The sequence below is a fragment of the Arachis ipaensis genome, chromosome B1 (genome assembly GCF_059453495.1).
Source record: "Arachis ipaensis isolate K30076 ecotype BB chromosome B1, ASM5945349v1, whole genome shotgun sequence".
Lineage (NCBI taxonomy): Eukaryota > Viridiplantae > Streptophyta > Magnoliopsida > Fabales > Fabaceae > Arachis > Arachis ipaensis.
In genome coordinates, this window is record NC_142436.1 from 19406298 (window position 1) to 19425863 (window position 19566).

The following is a 19566-nucleotide window of genomic DNA, read 5'->3' on the forward strand; positions in this document are numbered from 1 at the left end:
CAGTATCCAGGACTATGAAATCAGCAGGGACGTAAAGGCCTTCAACCTTTACTAACACGTCCTCTACTTGTCCATATGCCTGTTTTCTTGAATTGTCTGCCATCTCTAATGAGATTTTAGCAGCTTGCACCCCATAGATTCCCAGTTTCTCTATTACAGAGAGGGGCATGAGGTTTATTCCTGAACCAAGGTCACACAGAGCCTTAAAGATCATGGTGCCTATGGTACAGGGTATTATGAACTTTCCAGGATCCTGTCTCTTCTGAGGCAATGTCAGTTGATCCAGATCACTTAGTTCATTGATGAACAAGGGAGGTTCAACTTCCCAAGTATCAATGCCAAATAGTTTGGCATTCAGCTTCATGATTGCACCAAGAAACTTGGCAGTTTGCTCTTCAGTAACATCCTCATTCTCTTCAGAAAAGGAATACTCATCAGAGCTCATGAAGGGCATAAGGAGGTTCAATGGGATCTCTATGGTCTCTAGATGAGCCTCAGAGTCCTTTGGTTCCTCAGAGGGAAGCTCCTTATTGATCACTGGACGTCCCAGGAGGTCTTCCTCCTTGGGATTCACGTCCTCCACTCCCCTTGTAGGTTCGGCCATGGTGCTTATGTCAATGGCCTTGCACTCTCCTTTTGGGTTCTCTTCTGTATTGCTTGGGAGAGTACTGGGAGGGATTTCAGTGATCCTTTTACTCAGCTGGCCCACTTGTGCTTCCAGATTTCTAATGGAAGATCTTGTTTCATTCATGAAACTTACAGTGGCCTTAGACAGATCAGAGACTAAGTTTGCCAAATTAGAAGTATTTTGTTCAGAGTTCTCTGTCTGTTGCTGAGTGGATGATGGAAAAGGTTTATTATTGCTAAACCTGTTTCTTCCACCATTATTAAAGCCTTGTTGAGGCTTTTGATCCTTCCATGAGAAATTTGGATGATTTCTCCATGATGAGTTATAGGTGTTTCCATAAGGTTCACCTAAATAATTTACCTCTGCTATTGCAGGGTTTTCAGGATCATAAGCTTCTTCTTCAGAAGATGCCTCTTGAGTACTGTTGGATGCAGCTTGCATTCCATGCAGACTCTGAGAGATCATATTGACTTGCTGAGTCAATATTTTATTCTGAGCCAATATGGCATTCAGAGTATCAACTTCAAGAACTCCCTTCTTCATAGGCGTCCCATTACTCACAGGATTCCTTTCAGAGGTGTACATGAACTGGTTATTAGCAACCATGTCAATGAGTTCTTGAGCTTCTGCAGGCGTTTTCTTTAGGTGAATGGATCCACCTGCAGAAGTATCCAATGACATCTTTAATAGCTCAGATAAACCATCATAGAATATATCCAGGATGGTCCATTCTGAAAGCATGTCAGAAGGACACTTTTTGGTCAGTCCTTTGTATCTCTCCCAAGCTTCATAGAGGGATTCACCTTCTTTCTGTCTGAAGGTTTGAACATCCACTCTAAGCTTGCTCAGCTTTTAAGGAGGAAAGAACTTGGCTAGGAAAGCCTTGACCAGCTTATCCCAAGAGTTCAGGCTATCCTTAGGTTGAGAGTCCAACCATACTCTAGCTCTGTCTCTTACAGCAAAAGGGAAAAGCATGAGCCTGTAGACTTCAGGATCTACTCCATTAGTCTTAACAGTATCACATATCTGCAAGAATTCAGTTAAGAACTGAAAAGGATCTTCAGATGGAAGTCCATGAAACTTGCAGTTCTGCTGCATCAAAGAAACTAATTGAGGTTTCAGCTCAAAATTGTTTGCTCCAATGGCAGGAATGGAGATGCTTCTTCCATGTAAATTGGAATTAGGTGCAGTAAAGTCACCAAGCATTCTCCTTGCATTATTATTATTATTTTCAGCTGCCATCTTCTTTTCCTGTTTGATCATTTCTGACAGGTGCTTGCTGGTTTGTTGTAATTCAGCTTCTCTTAGTTTCCTCTTCAGAATCCTTTCAGGATCTGGATCTGCTTCAACAAGAATATTCTTGTCCTTGCTCCTGCTCATATGACAAAGAAGAGGGAACAGAAAAATAATAATAATAGAGATCCCCTTTTTTTTTTAATAGAGGGAGAGATGTTAGTAGATGAATAAACAAATAGAAGGAGATGAGAGAGAAGAAAATTTTCGAAAATAATTTTTGAAAAGGAGTTAGTGATTTTCGAAAATGGTTTTTGAAAAATGTTAGTAATATTTGAATTTTTTTTTTTAAATCAAAGATTAAAATAATTAGTTAATTAAAAAGAAATTTTGAAAAAGAGGGAGGATATTTTCGAAAATTAGAGAGAGAGAGTTAGTTAGGTGGTTTTGAAAAAGATAAGAAACAAACAAAAAGTTAGTTAGTTAGTTGAAACAAATTTTGAAAATCAATTTTGAAAAGATAAGAAGTTAGGAAGTTAGAAAAGATATTTTGAAATCAAATTTTTGAAAAAGATATGATGAGAAGATATTTTTTGAAAAGATATGATAGAAATTAGTTTTGAAAAAGATTTGATTTTTTAAAAGTCACAATTAATGACTTGATTCACAAGAAATCACAAGATATGATTCTAGAACTTAAAGTTTGAATCTTTCTTAACAAGCAAGTAACAAACTTGAAATTTTGAATCAAAACATTAATTGATGATGTTATTTTCGAAAATTATGAGACAAAATTAAGAAAAGATTTTTGAAAAATATTTTTGTAATTTTTGAAAATAACTAAGAAAAATAAAAAAGATTTGATTTTTGAAAAAGATTTTGAAAAAGATAAGATTTTTTTAAAATGAAAATTTGATTTGACTCATAAAAACAACTTGATTTTAAAAATTTTTGAAAAAATTCAAATCTAATTTTCGAATTTGATGAGAAGAAAAATGGAAAGATATTTTTTTATTTTTGAAATTTTTTTTTATGATGAGAGAGAAAAACATGAAAAAGATGCAATGCATGAAAATTTTAGATCAAAACTATGAATGTATGCAAGAATGCTATGAATGTCAAGATGAACACCAAGAACACCGTGAATATCATGATGAACATCAAGAACATATTTTTGAAAAATTTTATATGCAAAGAAAACATGCAAGACACCAAACTTAGAAATCTTTCATGTTTAGACTCTAATAAATAAAAAATGCACATGTAAAACAAGAAAAGACACAAAACAAGAAAACATCAAGATCAAACAAGAAGACTGACCAAGAACAATTTGAAGATCATGAAGAACACTATGAATGCATGAAATTTTTGAAAAAAGCAAGATGCACATGCAATTGACACCAAACTTATAACATGACACATGACTCAAATAAGAAACACAAAAATATTTTTGGTTTTTATGATTTTCAAATTTTTTTTTTGAATTTTTATTTTATATTTTTCGAAAATTATTTAGAAAAGAGAAAAATAAGGATTCAAAATTTTTAATATGAATTCCAGGAATCTTATGCTCTAAAGCTCCAATCAAAGGGTCAGGCATGGCTTAATAGCCAGCCAAGCTTTAGTATGTAACTCAGACATGACACGCCTGACATTCCTTACATTCAACAGCCAATTGGCTAAGAAAGATAAAGAAGCTCTTCTCTTGAGTATAAGAATTGAGACATGGCTTTACAGCCAGCCAGGCTTCAACATGCTTCATGAAACACTAGAATTCATTCTTAAAAATTCTTAAGCCATAGAATAATTTATTTTTGAAAACATTTTTTTATTATTATTATTTTTTTTTTCGAAAACAAAGGAGAAAATTTTGAAAGATTTTTGAAAAATTTTTGAAAATAAAACAAAAAGAAAATTACCTAATCTGAGCAACAGGATGAACCGTCAGTTGTCCAAACTCGAACAATCCCCGGCAACGGCGCCAAAAACTTAGTACGCGGAATTGTGATTACACTTTAATTATGTAAAATTCATCGCTCTTTCTTTCCCTGGTAATGGCGCCAAAAACATGATGCCAAGACCATGGTTCACAACTCCGTGTAACTAACCAGCAAGTGCACTGGGTCATCCAAGTAATACCTTACGTGAGTAAGGGTCGAATCCTACGGAGATTGTTAGTATGAAGCAAGCTATGGTCACCTTGCAAATCTCAGTTAGGCAGATATAAATTGATAATGGTGTTTTCGAATAATAATTAATAGAATAGGGATAGAAATACTTATGTAATTCATTGGTGAGAATTTCAGATAAGCGAATGGAGATGCTTTTCGTTCCTCTGAACCTCTGCTTTCCTGCTATCTTCATCCAATCAGTCTTACTCCTTTCCATGGCTGGCTTTATGTGATACATCACCATTGTCAACGGCTACTTTCGGTCATCTCTCGGGAAAATGATCCAATGCCCTGTCACGGCACGGCTAATCGTCTGGAGGCATCACCTTTGTCAATGGCTTCATCTTATCCTCTCAGTGAAAATGATCAACGCACCCTGTCACGGCACGGCTATTCATCTGTCGGTTCTCGATCATGCTGGAATAGGATTTACTATCCTTTTGCGTCTGTCACTAACGCCCTGCAATCGCGAGTTTGGAGCTCGTCACAGTCATTCATTCATTGAATCCTACTCGGAATACCACAGACAAGATTTAGACCTTCCGGATTCTCTTGAATGCCGCCATCATTCTAGCTTACGCCACGAAGATTCTGGTTAGGAGATCTAAGAGATACTCATTCAGTCTAAGGTAGAACAGAAGTGGTTGTCAGGCACGCGTTCATAGGGAATGATGATGATTGTCACGTTCATCACATTCAGATTGAAGTACGAATGAATATCTTAGAAGCGAAATAAGATGAATTGAATAGAAAACAGTAGTACTTTGCATTAATCTTTGAAGAACAGCAGAGCTCCACACCTTAATCTATGGAGTGTAGAAACTCTACCGTTAAAATTACATAAGTGAAAGGTCCAGGCATGGCCGAGAGGCCAGCCCTCAAACGTGATCTAAGATAGCATACAACTGATCAAAGATCAAAAGCTGATCAAAGATAGTCAATAAGACTAGTAAAAGGTCCTATTTATAATAAACTAGCTAGTAGGGTTTACATGAGTAAGTAATTGATGCCTAAATCCACTTCCAGGGCCCACTTGGTGTGTGCTTGGGCTGAGCTTGAGTGTTGCACGTGTAGAGGTCCTTCTTGGAGTTGAACGCCAGCTTTTGTGCCAGTTTGGGCGTTCAACTCTGGTTTTGGCTCCTTTTCTGGCGCTGGACGCCAGATTTGGGCAGAGAGCTGGCGTTGAACGCCAGGTTGCGTCATCTATTCTTGGCCAAAGTATGGACTATTATATATTTCTGGAAAGCCCTGGATGTCTACTTTCCAACGCAATTGAAAGCGCGCCATTTCGAGTTTTGTAGCTCCAGAAAATCCACTTGAGTGCAGGGAGGTCAGAATCCAACAGCATCAGCAGTCCTTCTTCAACCTCTGAATCTGATTTCTGCTCAAGTCCCTCAATTTCAGCCAGAAAATACCTGAAATCACAGAAAAACACACAAACTCATAGTAAAGTCCAAAAATGTGAATTTAACATAAAAACTAATGAAAACATCCCTAAAAGTAACTAGATCCTACTAAAAACATACTAAAAACAATGCCAAAAAGCGTATAAATTATCCGCTCATCAGAGCTCTAGGCTTGGAGATGCGCTATGGGCTTATCGGACAGCTTACAAGACACCCATCAGCATGAGTCCGTTCCGCCTAGTCTACGGAAAGGCTTGTCACCTTCTAGTAGAGGTGGAACACAAAGCTTACTGGGCTGTAAAGGAATGCAACTCAGGATTGGGAGGAGCCAGAATTGAAAGGAAATTACAACTGGAGAAATTGGAGTGCCTTCGGCTAGAAGCATATGAGAACTCAAGGCTCTACAAAGAAAAGGTGAAGGCGGTACATGATAAGAACATCAAGAGAAGAGAGTTTAGAGCTGGGGATCAAGTCCTTCTCTACAACTCAAGGTTGAGGTTAATACCGGGCAACCTAAGGTCAAGATGGGATGGATCTTACATGGTGGAGAAGGTGGAACCGTATGGAGTTGTCCACCTAAGTCACCCTTTAAGCCCTACCTTCTTCAAAGTCAATGGCCACCATTTGAAGCTTTATCATGGTATGAAAGTGAAGAACAACAAGGAGCTGGAGATCTTCCTCTTGAAGGATCCAACAAAGGAAGAGGACTGAGCCTATGGACCGTCCAACTTAAGAACGTTAAAGAAAAGTGCTAGGTGGGAGGCAACTCACCATGGTATGATCTTCCATTTTTATAGTTCTATTTTATTTCTTTTCTTATATTTGTTTCATTAAGTGTCTTTGTTAATTTTCATATAAGCATGTTTCACTTTTGTTCTGAGTAATAAAAAAATAGCATCCCACGCGTAACCATCATTGACGCGCACGCATCATAAGGGATGCTGGTGCTCTCCGGTACATTTTCCCGAGAGTTGTGATGGAACTGTGCGGGTGGAATGCCGGGTGCACGAACCACCCCACGCGTACGCGTGACCCACGTATACGCGTCACCAGTCATTTTTGTCATTCTGACGCACACGCGTCGTATGTCATTTCGACCCAAGAGCATCTCCGTCCAAGCACTCACTATGGAGGCTCGCGTGTGGGAACAGATCATGTCCCACTACATATTTCTGAGCACTCATGAGTCTACTTTCACTGCTGACATGGTCGTTCTTGTCTGGTGCATTCTCACAGAGAAACCTCTCAACTTGCCACGACTCATCCAACAAGCTATGGGCCGAGTGCAGATTGCAAGCAACCTACCTTTTCCCACATTGGTTATAGACTTGGTATCTGTAGTGGGAGTCTCCTATCGGGCTGGGGATACGAGGACCATGATCCCTCGGAATGACAAATTTGTCCCGAATGGAAAATATATCAGACCTCCAGCGCTATTTGTGAGCCGGGATGTGAACTCGTCCTTCGATGACCCTTCATCTTCCGCTCCACCATCATGCACACCACATGCACCACCACCCACCCACCAGTTGCTACTTAAGATCCTTGAGAAGTTAGACCGGCAAGGCCGGTAGATTGAGTAAATTGAGCGCCGCAACAAGCGCCGATACAACTACTTGAAGGAGCTCGTTGGTTGTACTCACCCACCTCCGGAAGAGTCCGATACCCTGGAATCCACTTCAAATAACAGTATGGAGAGCCATGACGAACCGGACAGTGGGAGTGATGATTCCAACCCCACTTTGCTCATCACTGATGGCACGGAGGACCATGCCAAGCATTAAGTGTGGGGAGGTCGGTAACTCACTCCCGAAGGTAACAACTCTCTCTCAACACCAATATTTTATTTTTTCTTTTGTTAGATAGGATAACTTGCATGAGTAGTTAGTTGCTAGCATTTAGGTACTACTTGGTTGAAGTGATAAATTCTTTTTCAAGACACAGCTTTTAAGCATTTCACTAATTTGAATTAAAACTTTTTGAACTTGCTTGAAGAATTTTATTTTGGAACATGGTTTAGAGCTCGAACACACAAACCCATTGAGATTTTTGAACCTATTTGATTGGTTGCATTTTATCAACCAATATATTTTTTTTGTTTTGGTGTGTGTTGTTCTCTCTAAAATTGTGATCTTTGTCTTGCTTGATTCTATATTTTCATTGTTTAATGTATGCATGCACTTACGTGATTGAGGCCTTGTTTCACTATAGCTCACATACCCATATGGCCTTACCCTATCATTCTCCCTTGCAACCCATTGTTGAGCCTATTTTATCCCATTTATTCTTTATTTTAGCACATCATTAGCTCTAAACAGAAAACAATAAATGTCCCTAATTTGAATCCTTGGTTAGTTTAGACTAGTGAGAGTGCATTTGAACTAAGTGTGGGGAATTTGGGTTTGGAGAATTACTTGGTTAGAGAATTAGGTATTTTATATTCTTATATGAAAATGTGAAAATAGTTTGGGCACTTGTTCATGAATCCAGCACATTAATCATATGCATTAACTCAAGAAAAAAAAAAGAAAAAGAAAAAAAAAGAAAAGAAAAAAAAAGAAAAGAAAAGAAAAAAGAAAGCAATAAAAAGGGGACAAAATGCCCCAAGGCTAATAAGTGAACTAATGCATATGATTTGTACTCAAAATATATCAAGGTGCATGAATTTGTGAAAAATAGCTAATGAGTGGCTAGGCTTTGCATTGTGATAACATGGAATGTCTTAAGTTAGGTGGGAAGTTTAGGTTAATCAAGAATTCAGATTTTAGTCCACTTAACCAAATACATTCCTACCTTAACCCTAACCCCATTACAACCCTTGAAAAGACATCTTGATATGTGTATTTGTGCATTAAATTTTTGTTGATTGGTAGAAGAAGAGCAAGCCTTCGAAAGCAAGATTAGTAGAGAACCAAGAGACTCAACCCTCAAACACTAGAGTGATTAGAGGGTATACACTTCCAGTGAAGGGTCGATGCTCGATTCTTTGTTCCAGGATTTCATGAGCTTTCTTCTTGCAAGTTTACTTGTACTTTATTTTGAGATTTGAATTAGTGGAATCCAGTTTGTATTTATCCTTGGAGAATTTGTTTACTTTTAACCAAGTAGGTAGAAGCATTTTAGCATGTAGTTGCATTCATATAGATAGGTTGTGTTGCATAAGTCTCACCTTTTCCCCTTCACTCTTTTGGTTTCCTTGAGTTTAGTATGAGGACATGCTAATGTTTAAGTGTGGGAAGATTTGATAAACCACTATTTTATGATATATTTTGGACTGAATTGAGTGGATTTTGTCAACTATTCTCACACTTATTCATGCAAATTACATTTTTTAAGTTTCCTTCCTAATTTTGTGCTATGATTGAAAACATGCTTCCTATGCCTTAAATTTGTCAATTTTTTAATTCTTCTTTATTACCATTCGATTCCATGATGTGTTTGTTAAGTGTTTTCAGGTTTACAGGGCATGAATGACTGAAAGGATGAAGATGAAGCATGTTAAAGTGGAAGAAACACAAGAAAACAAAGACTTGAGAAGCGAGGAGCGACGCGCACGCATGGCTGACGCGTGCGCGTGATCAAGAGCGTCTTTCAGTGATGCGTACGCGTGACTGACGCGTACGCGTGGCCAGGTGCAAGGTTCAGCGACGCGTACGCAGAGCGTCACGTGCTGCACTTAACAGAACTCGTTGGGGGCAATTTTTGGGCTGATTTGGACCCATTTTTAAACCCGAAAACGCAGACTAGAGGCAGGAATGGAGCGGAGACTGAGGACTTCACTTTTCAATTTTAGTTTTAAAATTCTAGAGAGAAAAACCATTACTTCTCCTAGGGTTTTGACGTTCTTAGTTTTATCTTTGAATTGGATCTTGAGAGAGCTGCTACTACCTTCATTCCTCATCATTTTGTTCCTAGTTTCTTCTTAAATTCCCTTATTTACTCTTTTACATTTAATTATTGAATTCATGTTTGGATCTTGTCATTTTTGAATCTTATTAATGCATTGAATTATTTTTATGATTATTTTTATTGCTTGTTTGATCCGTGTTAATTATTGTTAGTGCCAATTTTGACTTAAATAATTTTTCATAATTATCATGTCTTTTATTTACTCCCATTATATGTTTATGAAAATGGCATTCATGTTAATGGAGTAAAGCTCCCAACTTGGTTGGGGGTTGAGTAATTGGAAACCCTTGAGTTGTGACACTCAAGTATTAATATGTAATTGGGAATTGCTGGCTAACTCAATTTTCACCAACTCTAGTCCTTTCCCATAAAGTGACTAGGACTTGTGAGTCAGAGTTAGTGACAACCACTTGGCTTTCCTTCAGTTGTTAGAGGATAACTAAATGGAAGTAATGAACCTTTATTATTATACTTGGAAAAGACAACAAGGATAGAAACTCCAATTTTCTCCCTTGACCAAGGCCTTTTATTTTGAATACATATAATCTCTTGTTATTTGTTCATTGGTTTAATTCCTAGCCATTTATTTTTCCGTTCTCGATTTCACAAAAAAATCTTCAAAAAAATCCTAACCAATAATTTGCATCTTGTGTCAACTCTTAGGGAAACGACTCGAGATTCTACTCCCGGTTATTTATTATTAATTGTGACACACATTCTAAATTGATAGTGGGAGTTTCGTCGGTTAAGACTGTACTTTCAACGCTATTTTAGAAAATACCTTTCAGAATTTCTTAACCGACATTTTTTCACCCATCACAATTGCGGGGCTATTCAGATTGCCCATAATGTTGTTTTTCATGAACTCACCAAACACATTAAAATTGATTGTCACTTTGTTCAGCAACGTCATTTTATTGATGTTGTTCGTCTCATAGCTATTGGAACTCTAGATCAGACTGTATATATCTTCACGAAGGCTCATCATCCTATTTATTTTCGAGTTCAGGTATCCAAACTCAAGATGGTATTTTTAGTTCCCACTTGAGTTTGAAAGGAAATGTTAGAGTATAATTAAGATCATTTAAGATCAGTTAATATCATTTATATTTATATAATATATCTGTGTATTTATTGTAGAATTTTATACTTATATTACTTTAATTTTTTTAGCATATATATATATATATATATATATATATATATATCCTTGTATATTATATCTTTCAACACACTAAATAATATACAAAATAATTTCTTTAAATTACTCTCTTATTTCTAACATTAGCGATGAAGTAGTAGATAGAACCCTTATGTGTGTGAAAGTAGTGTATGTCAATGTGATTTAAAATTAAAAGCTGTCCAATCTATAAAAAAAAACTCCCTCACAAGTGTCTATCTCCTTCCGAGCGATGCATTCTATCGGGTACATTATTCACAAATTGTTCATTAATTTATGGGCAATTTACTTAAATAAATAGAATAGAAGAATGGTTTACCTAAATGTGCAAAACTGGTTGTTGTTACGTCGTTGTGCAAAAACTCATTTCTATGTAAATCGTGGCAACCCACCACAGTTTCAAAACGTGAATAAACCGTGGCAGGTCCCAGCGGTTTATGGGCAAAAAATATTAGAGTGTAAACCGTGGTAAGTCACCACGGTTTACGAAGGAAAGATGGCATGCATAAACCGTGGAGAGTCACCACGGTTTATGAGGAAATTTTGTTGCACATAAACCCTTGTGGGTTACCACGGTTTATGTAGGGTAAATAATGGGCAAAAAACCTTGTAGGTTTCCACGGTTTACTATGACGGGAAGTCTATATATATGTGGGTGATTCAAGCTCCATAAGAGATCATTCTCACAATGGCTAGTGAGGAAGAGAGTTTTCTTGCCTTAGTGCATTACTCTGGGAAAATAAGAAAAAGCAAAAGCCATGGTGTGAAGTTTACCGACAGAGAACCACTGAGTATTTTTATCAGTTCGTCGATGAGTTTGTCAGATTTGAAGAACAGCATCTTGGAGAAGCTTGGCGTGTTGGGAAGCAAGTAGGTGAAGAAACTATTCTACAAGATTCCCATGGCGGTTGTCTCGACCGGTGTTCAGTATGAAACCTTTGCGGTTAAGGCTGATGAAGATATTAGGGTTCTGTTCTACTGTGTAAGGAGTTTTCCGGAGATCAGAATCCATGAGTTGTTCGCGAAGTTGGAGGTTGGTGTCGATAGTTCTGGGGCATCCGCTCCAGTTCCTGGCCCAGCTGCCGCGGGTGGTGCATCTAGTTCTATGCCTGCGGTCAGACCGTATCTTCCGCCGGTTCAATCACCTTCATTTGCGACTGATTTAGACCGAACAGAGGTTGTTGGTTCTGTACCTTTGGAGAATGCAGCAGTCATTGAGCCTCCCCACGTTGTGGGCACCGGTGGTGGCCTCGTACCTTATATCGAGGACTTTGGTGGGCCTGATCAAGTAGAGAATGCAATGCGTGACGATGAGTCTGACCAGGAGCCTGTTGATATCGATGGTGACAGCGACGATGACACAGGTGGCGATCCACATGCGCAGCATCGGCCTTCAGGTTCTGGTTCTCATCAGTACCCTCCACACTTCTCCACACTAAACTTGGAAGCTCTTGGTCAACAGGAAGACAGTGGTAACAAAGTGGGGGGATCTTCTACAGAATTTCAGATTGGGCAATCATTCTAGAGTAAAGATGAAGCTGTGCTGAGTGTAAAGGACTATAGCATCCGGTGAGGTGTTGAGTACAGAGTCATCGAATCGGATCATGTAAAGTATCATGGAAAATGCAAGGAATCCGGCAAGGGTTGTAATTGGTTGATTCGTGTAGCGCTTCGATCACGAAAGGGGACTTGGGAGGTTAGGAGGTACAATGGGCCACACACATGCCTCGCAACTTCTATTTCAAGTGATCACCGTCAGCTGGATTACCACGTTATCTGTGCGAGGATTCTTCCTATGGTTAGGGCCGATGCTGCGGTTACGGTAAAGGTACTTCAACAAGCGACAGAAGCTGATTACGGTTTCAGGCCTAGTTACAGGAAGGTTTGGATGGCTAAGCAGAAGGCAGTGGCACAAATATACGGAGATTGGGAAGAGTCTTACGCGGAGTTGCCACGTTGGATGCTAGGGATCCAGGCGACAATGCCGGGAACAATCACGGTGCTGAAGACGTCTCCTGTTCGGATTGGTGGTGGGGTTGATGAGTCCACGGTGTACTTTCACCGGCTTTTCTGGACATTTCCATCCTGTATCGAGGCATTCCGGCATTGCAAGCCCCTCGTCAGTATTGATGGTACCCACTTGTATGGGAAGTATGGAGGGACGTTGCTGTTGGCGATAGCTCAGGACGGGAACTCGAACATCCTCCCGATAGCATTTGCCCTTGTGGAGGGCGAAAATGCAGAGTCCTGGTCATTCTTCTTGTCCAATCTCCGAGAGCATGTGACTCCTCAGGAGGGTATCCTTGTTATCTCGGACAGGCATAATGGGATCAAGGCTGCGCTTGAGGCACCTGAGACTGGGTGGCTGCCTCCTCGGGCTTTCCGGGCCTACTGTATTAGGCATGTGGCTGCGAATTTCGCCCTAACGTTCAAAGGTAAGGACTCAAGGAGGATGTTGGTGAATGCTGCCTACGCGAAGACTGAGGCTGAGTTTTACTATTGGTTTGACATCATGCGGACTGAGAATCCAGCAATGTGTGACTGGGCCAACCGGATGGAGTATGACAAATGGACCCAACATGAGGTTGCTGGTCGACGGTTCGGGCACATGACCACAAACATCAGTGAATGTGTGAACTCCGTGCTAAAGGGAACTCGCAACCTGCCGGTCACATCGTTGGTTAAGTCAACCTACAGGAGGCTTGCTCAGCTTTTTGTGGTACGGGGACAGACAGCAGAGGCACAACTCGGATCTGGGCATGAATTCTGTCAGGCATTGGTCAAGGCCATTGATCGGAACCTAAGAGACTCTAGGTGCTTCACTGTGACATTATACGACAGGCATCAGTCTGAGTACACCGTCGCGGAGACAACACCAACCGGGAGCTTCTCGCTGGGTAGCTATAGAGTTTCCCTTAAAGATCACCGATGCGACTGTGGCCACTTTCAGGCGCTGCATTATCCTTGTTGCCACGCCATTGCGTGTTGCGCCTACTCCCGGCTTAACTGGGCATCATATGTTCACGAGGTGTATCCTATGAGTGAGGTGTTCAACGTTTACAAGCAGGGGTTTCTCCCACCTATCCCTGAAGGACTATGTTCAGAGCTGGCTGTGGGAGATGCTGAACACCGCCGAACTGGGGTAGAACCCTATCGACCTGGTGCCACTCGATCGCAGCAAAATATATCAGGCTAGTGACGGCCGTCCATAGCCTTCGGTGCTCGTCAGCTAGTATCTCCGGATGAATAACAGCAGCAACATCAACAGAAGAATAAGGCTCCCACACAAACTGTATCGAAACAGTAAGAGTTTCATGAGACAATGACATTTAAGGAAAACTAGTTCAAGTATCAGCAATAAATAAATGACTCACATCGTGGACACGCAGTCGATCCAGTGCGAGGCGTGTGGAAACTAATCTCTGTGCCCCTGCATCGTTCCTCGGCACAAACTCAGCCCACCTACAATTTTAATTGAAATGATGTCAAAACAAAGAATAACACATGCTGTTTTTACAATTTATGAACGGAAAATACTAAACCCTACCTGGATGCAAGAGGAAACCCGAACCGGTCAAAACCAGTGGGCCTGATAGTGGGAAACCTCCAGAAAATCCAAGACTGTAGTAGCTGTAGCGGCCCAGCCAAGTTAACGACGTTCCTGTGTGTATCACGACAAAGACACCTATACAACCAGGCCAATGCAGCCGAGCCCCAGCTATATCTGCCCAAGTCGTCCAATGATGCCAAATAAGGCAACCAGCGAAGGTGGACCCGGTTTGCGTTCTTGTCCGCAAACAGCTGAGACGATAACAGCATCAGGATATAAGCACGTGCGTATACACGCACGGTCTCATCAGTAGCATCTGTAGGGAGAACCCGGAACCTCTCGTGGAACCATGTGTAGCACACTGTCATCTGCTTGATTTTACTCTGTGGAGGTAACTCCCCGAACAACTCCCGGAACCACACCCATGCTGGTCTACCGTGTTCCATCAGATTCTCAAACTCAGTCAAGCACCCACTAACGGGCGCATCATCAATCGGCAAACCCAGCTGATACGCGACATCCTGTAAAGTAATGGTGCACTCACCAAACGGCATGTGGAACGTGTGGGTCTCCGGACGCCACCGCTCAATAAATGCGCTAAGGAGAGACTCATCAACCCAGAACCACTGACTGTTTAGTCTAGCCAGATGATACAAGCCCGCAGTCTCCAGATACGGTATAATCCGGTCATGTAAGGGCATATTCTGCTGCCTCCTAACAGCGCTAATAACCCTACTAGGCTGCAAAACGTGGGTAATAAACAGTGAAGCTACGAATACTATGCACTCATTATAACAACATAAATATAGAAAAAAAAATATTTTTCAATAAAATTTTAACATTTATAATAAAATATTTTACAACAAAACTATTAACCAGACTAACAAGATAACTAAGCATAATAAAATATGCATTACTAACAATACCGATAATAATATTAACATTTACGTAGACAATATTAATAAACGCCTCACAATTTGATTGACAGTAACCATAATAATATCAATATTTATGTAAATAACATTAATCAGAATAACAATACAAATAAACATAATAAAATATTTTTACTAACAATATTCCTAATAATATCAATTGCTATATTACTATGAATTTTAATAACAATAATAATAACAATAATAGTAACTAACCTCTTCGTCGATATATCCTGCCACGTGAGCAACGCCATTTAGTCGGTACAAGCGATCCTCACCCTCCATTGGCTCCACCACCCACTCCTCCTTCAAACCTCCAAAACCAAATCCTCTCAACACAACAACAACTTCCTTTCTTTTCTGCTCTCCCAAATGATCCGTCCCAGCATTCAGCGGATTACTTATATAGCTATACACACGTAAACCGCGGTGGGATACCGGGTTTTATGTGCAACAAAATTTTCTCATAAACCGTGGTGACTCTCCACGGTTTATGCATGCCATCTTTCCTTCGTAAACCGTGGTGACTTACCACGGTTTATACTCTAATATTTTTTGCCCATAAACCGCTGGGACCTGCCACGGTTTATACACGTTTTGAAACCGTGGTGGGTTGCCACGGTTTACATAGAAATGAGCTTTTGCACAACGACGTAACAACAACCAGTTTTGCACATTTAGACAAATCATTCTTCTATTCTATTTATTTAAGTAAATTGCCCTTAATTTATACTACGAAATTTCCGTGTAGTTCATTTTCGTACTTCATTATTTTGTTTTTCTTTGACACCAAAATTGCACGTCATATAGAATGACTCACGTTTATATTCCCAACGAACATACTGATAATAAGAACTATACTTTCATATAGATATTTTAAAAAATTTTATTTTGTTCTTTTAGTCATTAATGACTGAAATATCAAAATGTATTATTTATGTTATGGCTTCTCTTGATTTGTTGCCAGTAACTTTTGTTTTCTTTTATGAAATACAATTACTACTCTTTTTGAAAACAACCTTTGAAAATCCCAGAGATTTGACAATTTTAAAATTAAAAAAATGACAAAAATAATTTAAAACATGTTTACAAAAATGATAGTTACATTATAAATTATTGGTGATATAATTATTTGTTTAAACTTTTAGAATAAATAATTTTATAAATAATAAAAGAAAATTTATGAACAAAATATATATCTAAAGTTTGATCTTTAATTTGACCCAAAATACAAAAGATAAAGCTTTTTTAATATCAAATACAAAAGATTTTTATATTTTCTAAACTTCTGAAAAAAGAAATGGGACATAAACGTAGTTTTCGTCTCTCTATTTCTATTTTTCCGAGTTTGTAAAAAATCCAAAACGTTAACCCAAAATTTAATATACTGATAAATGTTGCAATTTATTGCAGTATATTCATTCTTGAAACCAGCGTGCATCCAAGAGAGCATGAATGCTTGAAGGAGCTCCGTGAGATCACATAGAAACACCCTTTGTATTTTTTTTTTTTTCCTTTCACTTTCTTGACATCCACATTGGCACATTCACCTAAATGTTATTTTTATATAATTGAATAAAGTACACAAAATTAATCGGAGATGTAGTATGAACACTTTATTAAATTGTTGAATTTATTGTTATAAATATATTTCGAGTACAATACATTGGACATGCTGGTGTCAATAGGGCTGGCAATACCTTTTTTATCCGGTCCAACCATTTAGATAGGGTAGAGATCAATAGGGTACATGTTTAAGGTGTATCTTATTCTACTCGCACACTATATATAACATATATTTTATAAAAATTAGGTATATATAATAAAAGAGGTGAAAATTGAACCCACAACCTTTTTCATATAATGACTTGTAATAAGTGAGCAATCACTAAACTAATTAGTTAATTTAGTAATTTAGAGCATTAATTTTTTATTTTTTATTTTATTAATATGTATGAAATTTGGAATGATTGAATTTTATATTTGTTTTGAAAAAAATTGATATTTTTACGAATAGGGTAGGGTAGGACAGGATTTAGAACTTTAGGGTGTGGATAGCGGGTAAAGTACAGTAGAGTTTTAATAAAATTTTCAACTCACGGGTAGAGTTGGGTAGGGTCCAAACCCTACCTTACCCTATCCATTGCAAGCCCTAGGTGTCAATGTCAAATTGTTAATTTTTTTAAAAATGGAATAAATTATTTTTAAATTAAATTAAATTCTAAATTAGATCCATTTAAATTAAATTAAAAATTTTATAATTTAAATTTTAAATTATTTAAATAAAATTAGATTAATTAAAAAAAATAAAAGTATACTAGTAAAGGTGATACTAAAGGCTTGGCAGATTTTTTGGGATATGAGGTGAGTAATAAAGTCGATTTGAGCTGACTATTTCCTGGGATTATGGTTGCAAACCTACTGGGCCAGGCAGGGGAGAAATAAGGCTGGCTGTAATTGAACACACAAGGGGGCCCCTCAACAAATATAGGTGCTGCAATAAAGACATGGACCTTGAAAGCAAAGGTCCGAAGCATCTAAGCAGGCTAGAGAAGCAGACGTCCATCTTCGGCCTTCCTTGGGGAGCTCGGGACGGTTCTGCTGCGGGTCGGTGATGCAGCTAGCGGGTTGGAGAAACACAAATCAGGAGGGCTTCGTTTCACCAGTGTTGGAAGCCTCTGCGCCTGGGGATTTTCGAGAGTTGGGGGCTACAGTCTTTTGGGGCGGGAGCGACACGAACCTGCCCTGATGAAGAACTAGAGATGGCGGCTGGTTCACAAGCGGTGCGCCGACCAGATCATAAGATGGGGGACGGTTGTTAGGCGACTGTGGTTGGAGTAAACCGGAGAGAAGGACGATGAACTGGCGTGGGAAGTGCGGCGGCAACGAGAGCTCATGTGTGTCAGCTAGGGGTAGTCCCTATCTCCCCTTGTATTGAGTTGGTACTGGAACGGGCTAGCGGGCATAATGGGACTCAAACTTTGACACACGCGGTGGAGGTAGGAGGAAGACAACACTGAGGTAGGACATGGTGATGTTGATGAACACAATGGTGAAGATGATGAAGAGATTGGGAAGTCTGGACTGGGTATGGAAGCTTGTGTTGACAGAAATTTACCAGTGCCTAGTGTGAATATGGATGTGATGAAAACGAGGACAACTTGGAAGACGCAGCACAAGCCAATGATGATGAACTCAGTGACAATGAGGGTGTTACTTTGGAGGAGCAGCTTGCAGAAAACAAAAGAACTTGGGAACTAGCAACGGAGTCAGGAGCAGTATTGTATAATGAAGAAGATGATATTATGGCAATCCTTTAATAGCAGAATGAAGAAATTGCTCTGAAAAAATGCTTGGCGAAACAAAAGGCAAAAGCGAGGAGGAGCAGACCCAAAGCTCAAAAAATGGTGTGCTACAATTTTTTGAAATGATTTTTAGTTCTTAGAATATCAGGGGGTTGAGGGGTGATGGAAAGCTGAGAATGATAAAAGACCTGAAAAGAAAATTTAGATTAAATATGTTAGGTCTGGTGGAGACGAAAAGACAGTTAGTGACTAAATTTGATATGCTAAAAATTTGGAAAAATAGTTGTGCGGGGTGGGACTTTGTTGAATCTAATGGTGCATCCGATGAGTTGCTGTTAATATGGGATGATGAATTTTTAAAATAAGAAATATCCACAAAGGGGAGAGATGGTTGTGTGTTGAAGGGGAGCTAGTGAAGTATAATTTTAATTGTGCTTTTATTTTGGTGTATGGAGCGCATGTTAGAGATGAGAAACTTGTTGTATGGGAGGAGTTGAGTTACATAGCAGGGTTATGCCAAGTTCCCTGTTGTTTCATGGGGATTTTAATGAGATTGTACAGGTGGAAGAAAGACAGGGCACTGATAGCTTACCCTTGTCAGCTGAAGACTTCAAGAATTGGATACATGACATGGGTGTGGTGGACTTGCCGATTACTGACCACAAATTTATATAGTTCAGAGGTGGATCTTGCAGTCGTATTGATAGGGTCCTGGTTAGCCTGGAATGGCTGAAAAAGTTTCCAGAGACTCGGTTACATGGTGGTCCTAAGGGCTTGTCTGACCATTGTCCAATTATAGTGGAAGATAGGAGGTAGAGAGATAGATAAGAACACGAGGTATTTCCACAACTTAGCCTCTGCGAGAAGGAGAAATAACAGGATTGATGCGCTAGTCATTAATGGAAGGTTAATAAGGAATCAAGCTAGAATCAAGATTGAAATTAGAGACTTTTACAAGAATTTGTATCATCAGGAAGAGTCTTCTTTGGTGGGGTTCAGGGATGGTTTGGTGGATATGATTGGTGAAGAGGATGCTTTGGCGTTCGAGGTGCAACCGACTCATGAGGAGATTAAGGAAGTAGTGTGGGATTGCGAATCATCCAAGGCTCCAGGAAGTGATGGGTACAACATGAACTTTATAAAGAGGTGCTGGGCTGAAATTCGTTCCGAGTTTACGGTGGCAGTAATGGATTTCTTCCTAACTTCCAAGCTACCGGCGGACGCAAATTTCACTTGGGTGGCATTGGCCCCT

At 39.3% G+C, this 19566-nt stretch overlaps 2 protein-coding genes and 1 non-coding gene across 3 annotated transcripts; 2 read left to right on the forward strand and 1 right to left on the reverse strand.

The window, feature by feature from the left end:
• The first annotated feature begins 1363 nt into the window (after positions 1-1363).
• LOC148575878 (small nucleolar RNA R71) lies at positions 1364-1471 on the forward strand. The gene has a single exon (XR_015904538.1). It is a non-coding gene; the product is annotated as a small nucleolar RNA R71 (small nucleolar RNA).
• A 10851-nt stretch (positions 1472-12322) lies between these two features.
• LOC107647686 (uncharacterized) lies at positions 12323-13533 on the forward strand. The gene is made up of 2 exons (XM_088502605.1): positions 12323-13424; positions 13478-13533. The coding sequence occupies exons 1-2, from the start codon at positions 12323-12325 to the stop codon at positions 13531-13533; spliced, it is 1158 nt and encodes a 385-aa protein (XP_088358731.1).
• Positions 13534-13607: 74 nt separating this feature from the next.
• On the reverse strand, positions 13608-15294 carry LOC148575879 (serine/threonine-protein phosphatase 7 long form homolog). The gene is made up of 4 exons (XM_088502606.1): positions 15226-15294; positions 14075-14817; positions 13902-13989; positions 13608-13817 (listed from the first exon to the last, which is right to left on the reverse strand). The coding sequence occupies exons 1-4, from the start codon at positions 15292-15294 to the stop codon at positions 13608-13610; spliced, it is 1110 nt and encodes a 369-aa protein (XP_088358732.1).
• Between the last annotated feature and the right edge of the window lie 4272 nt (positions 15295-19566).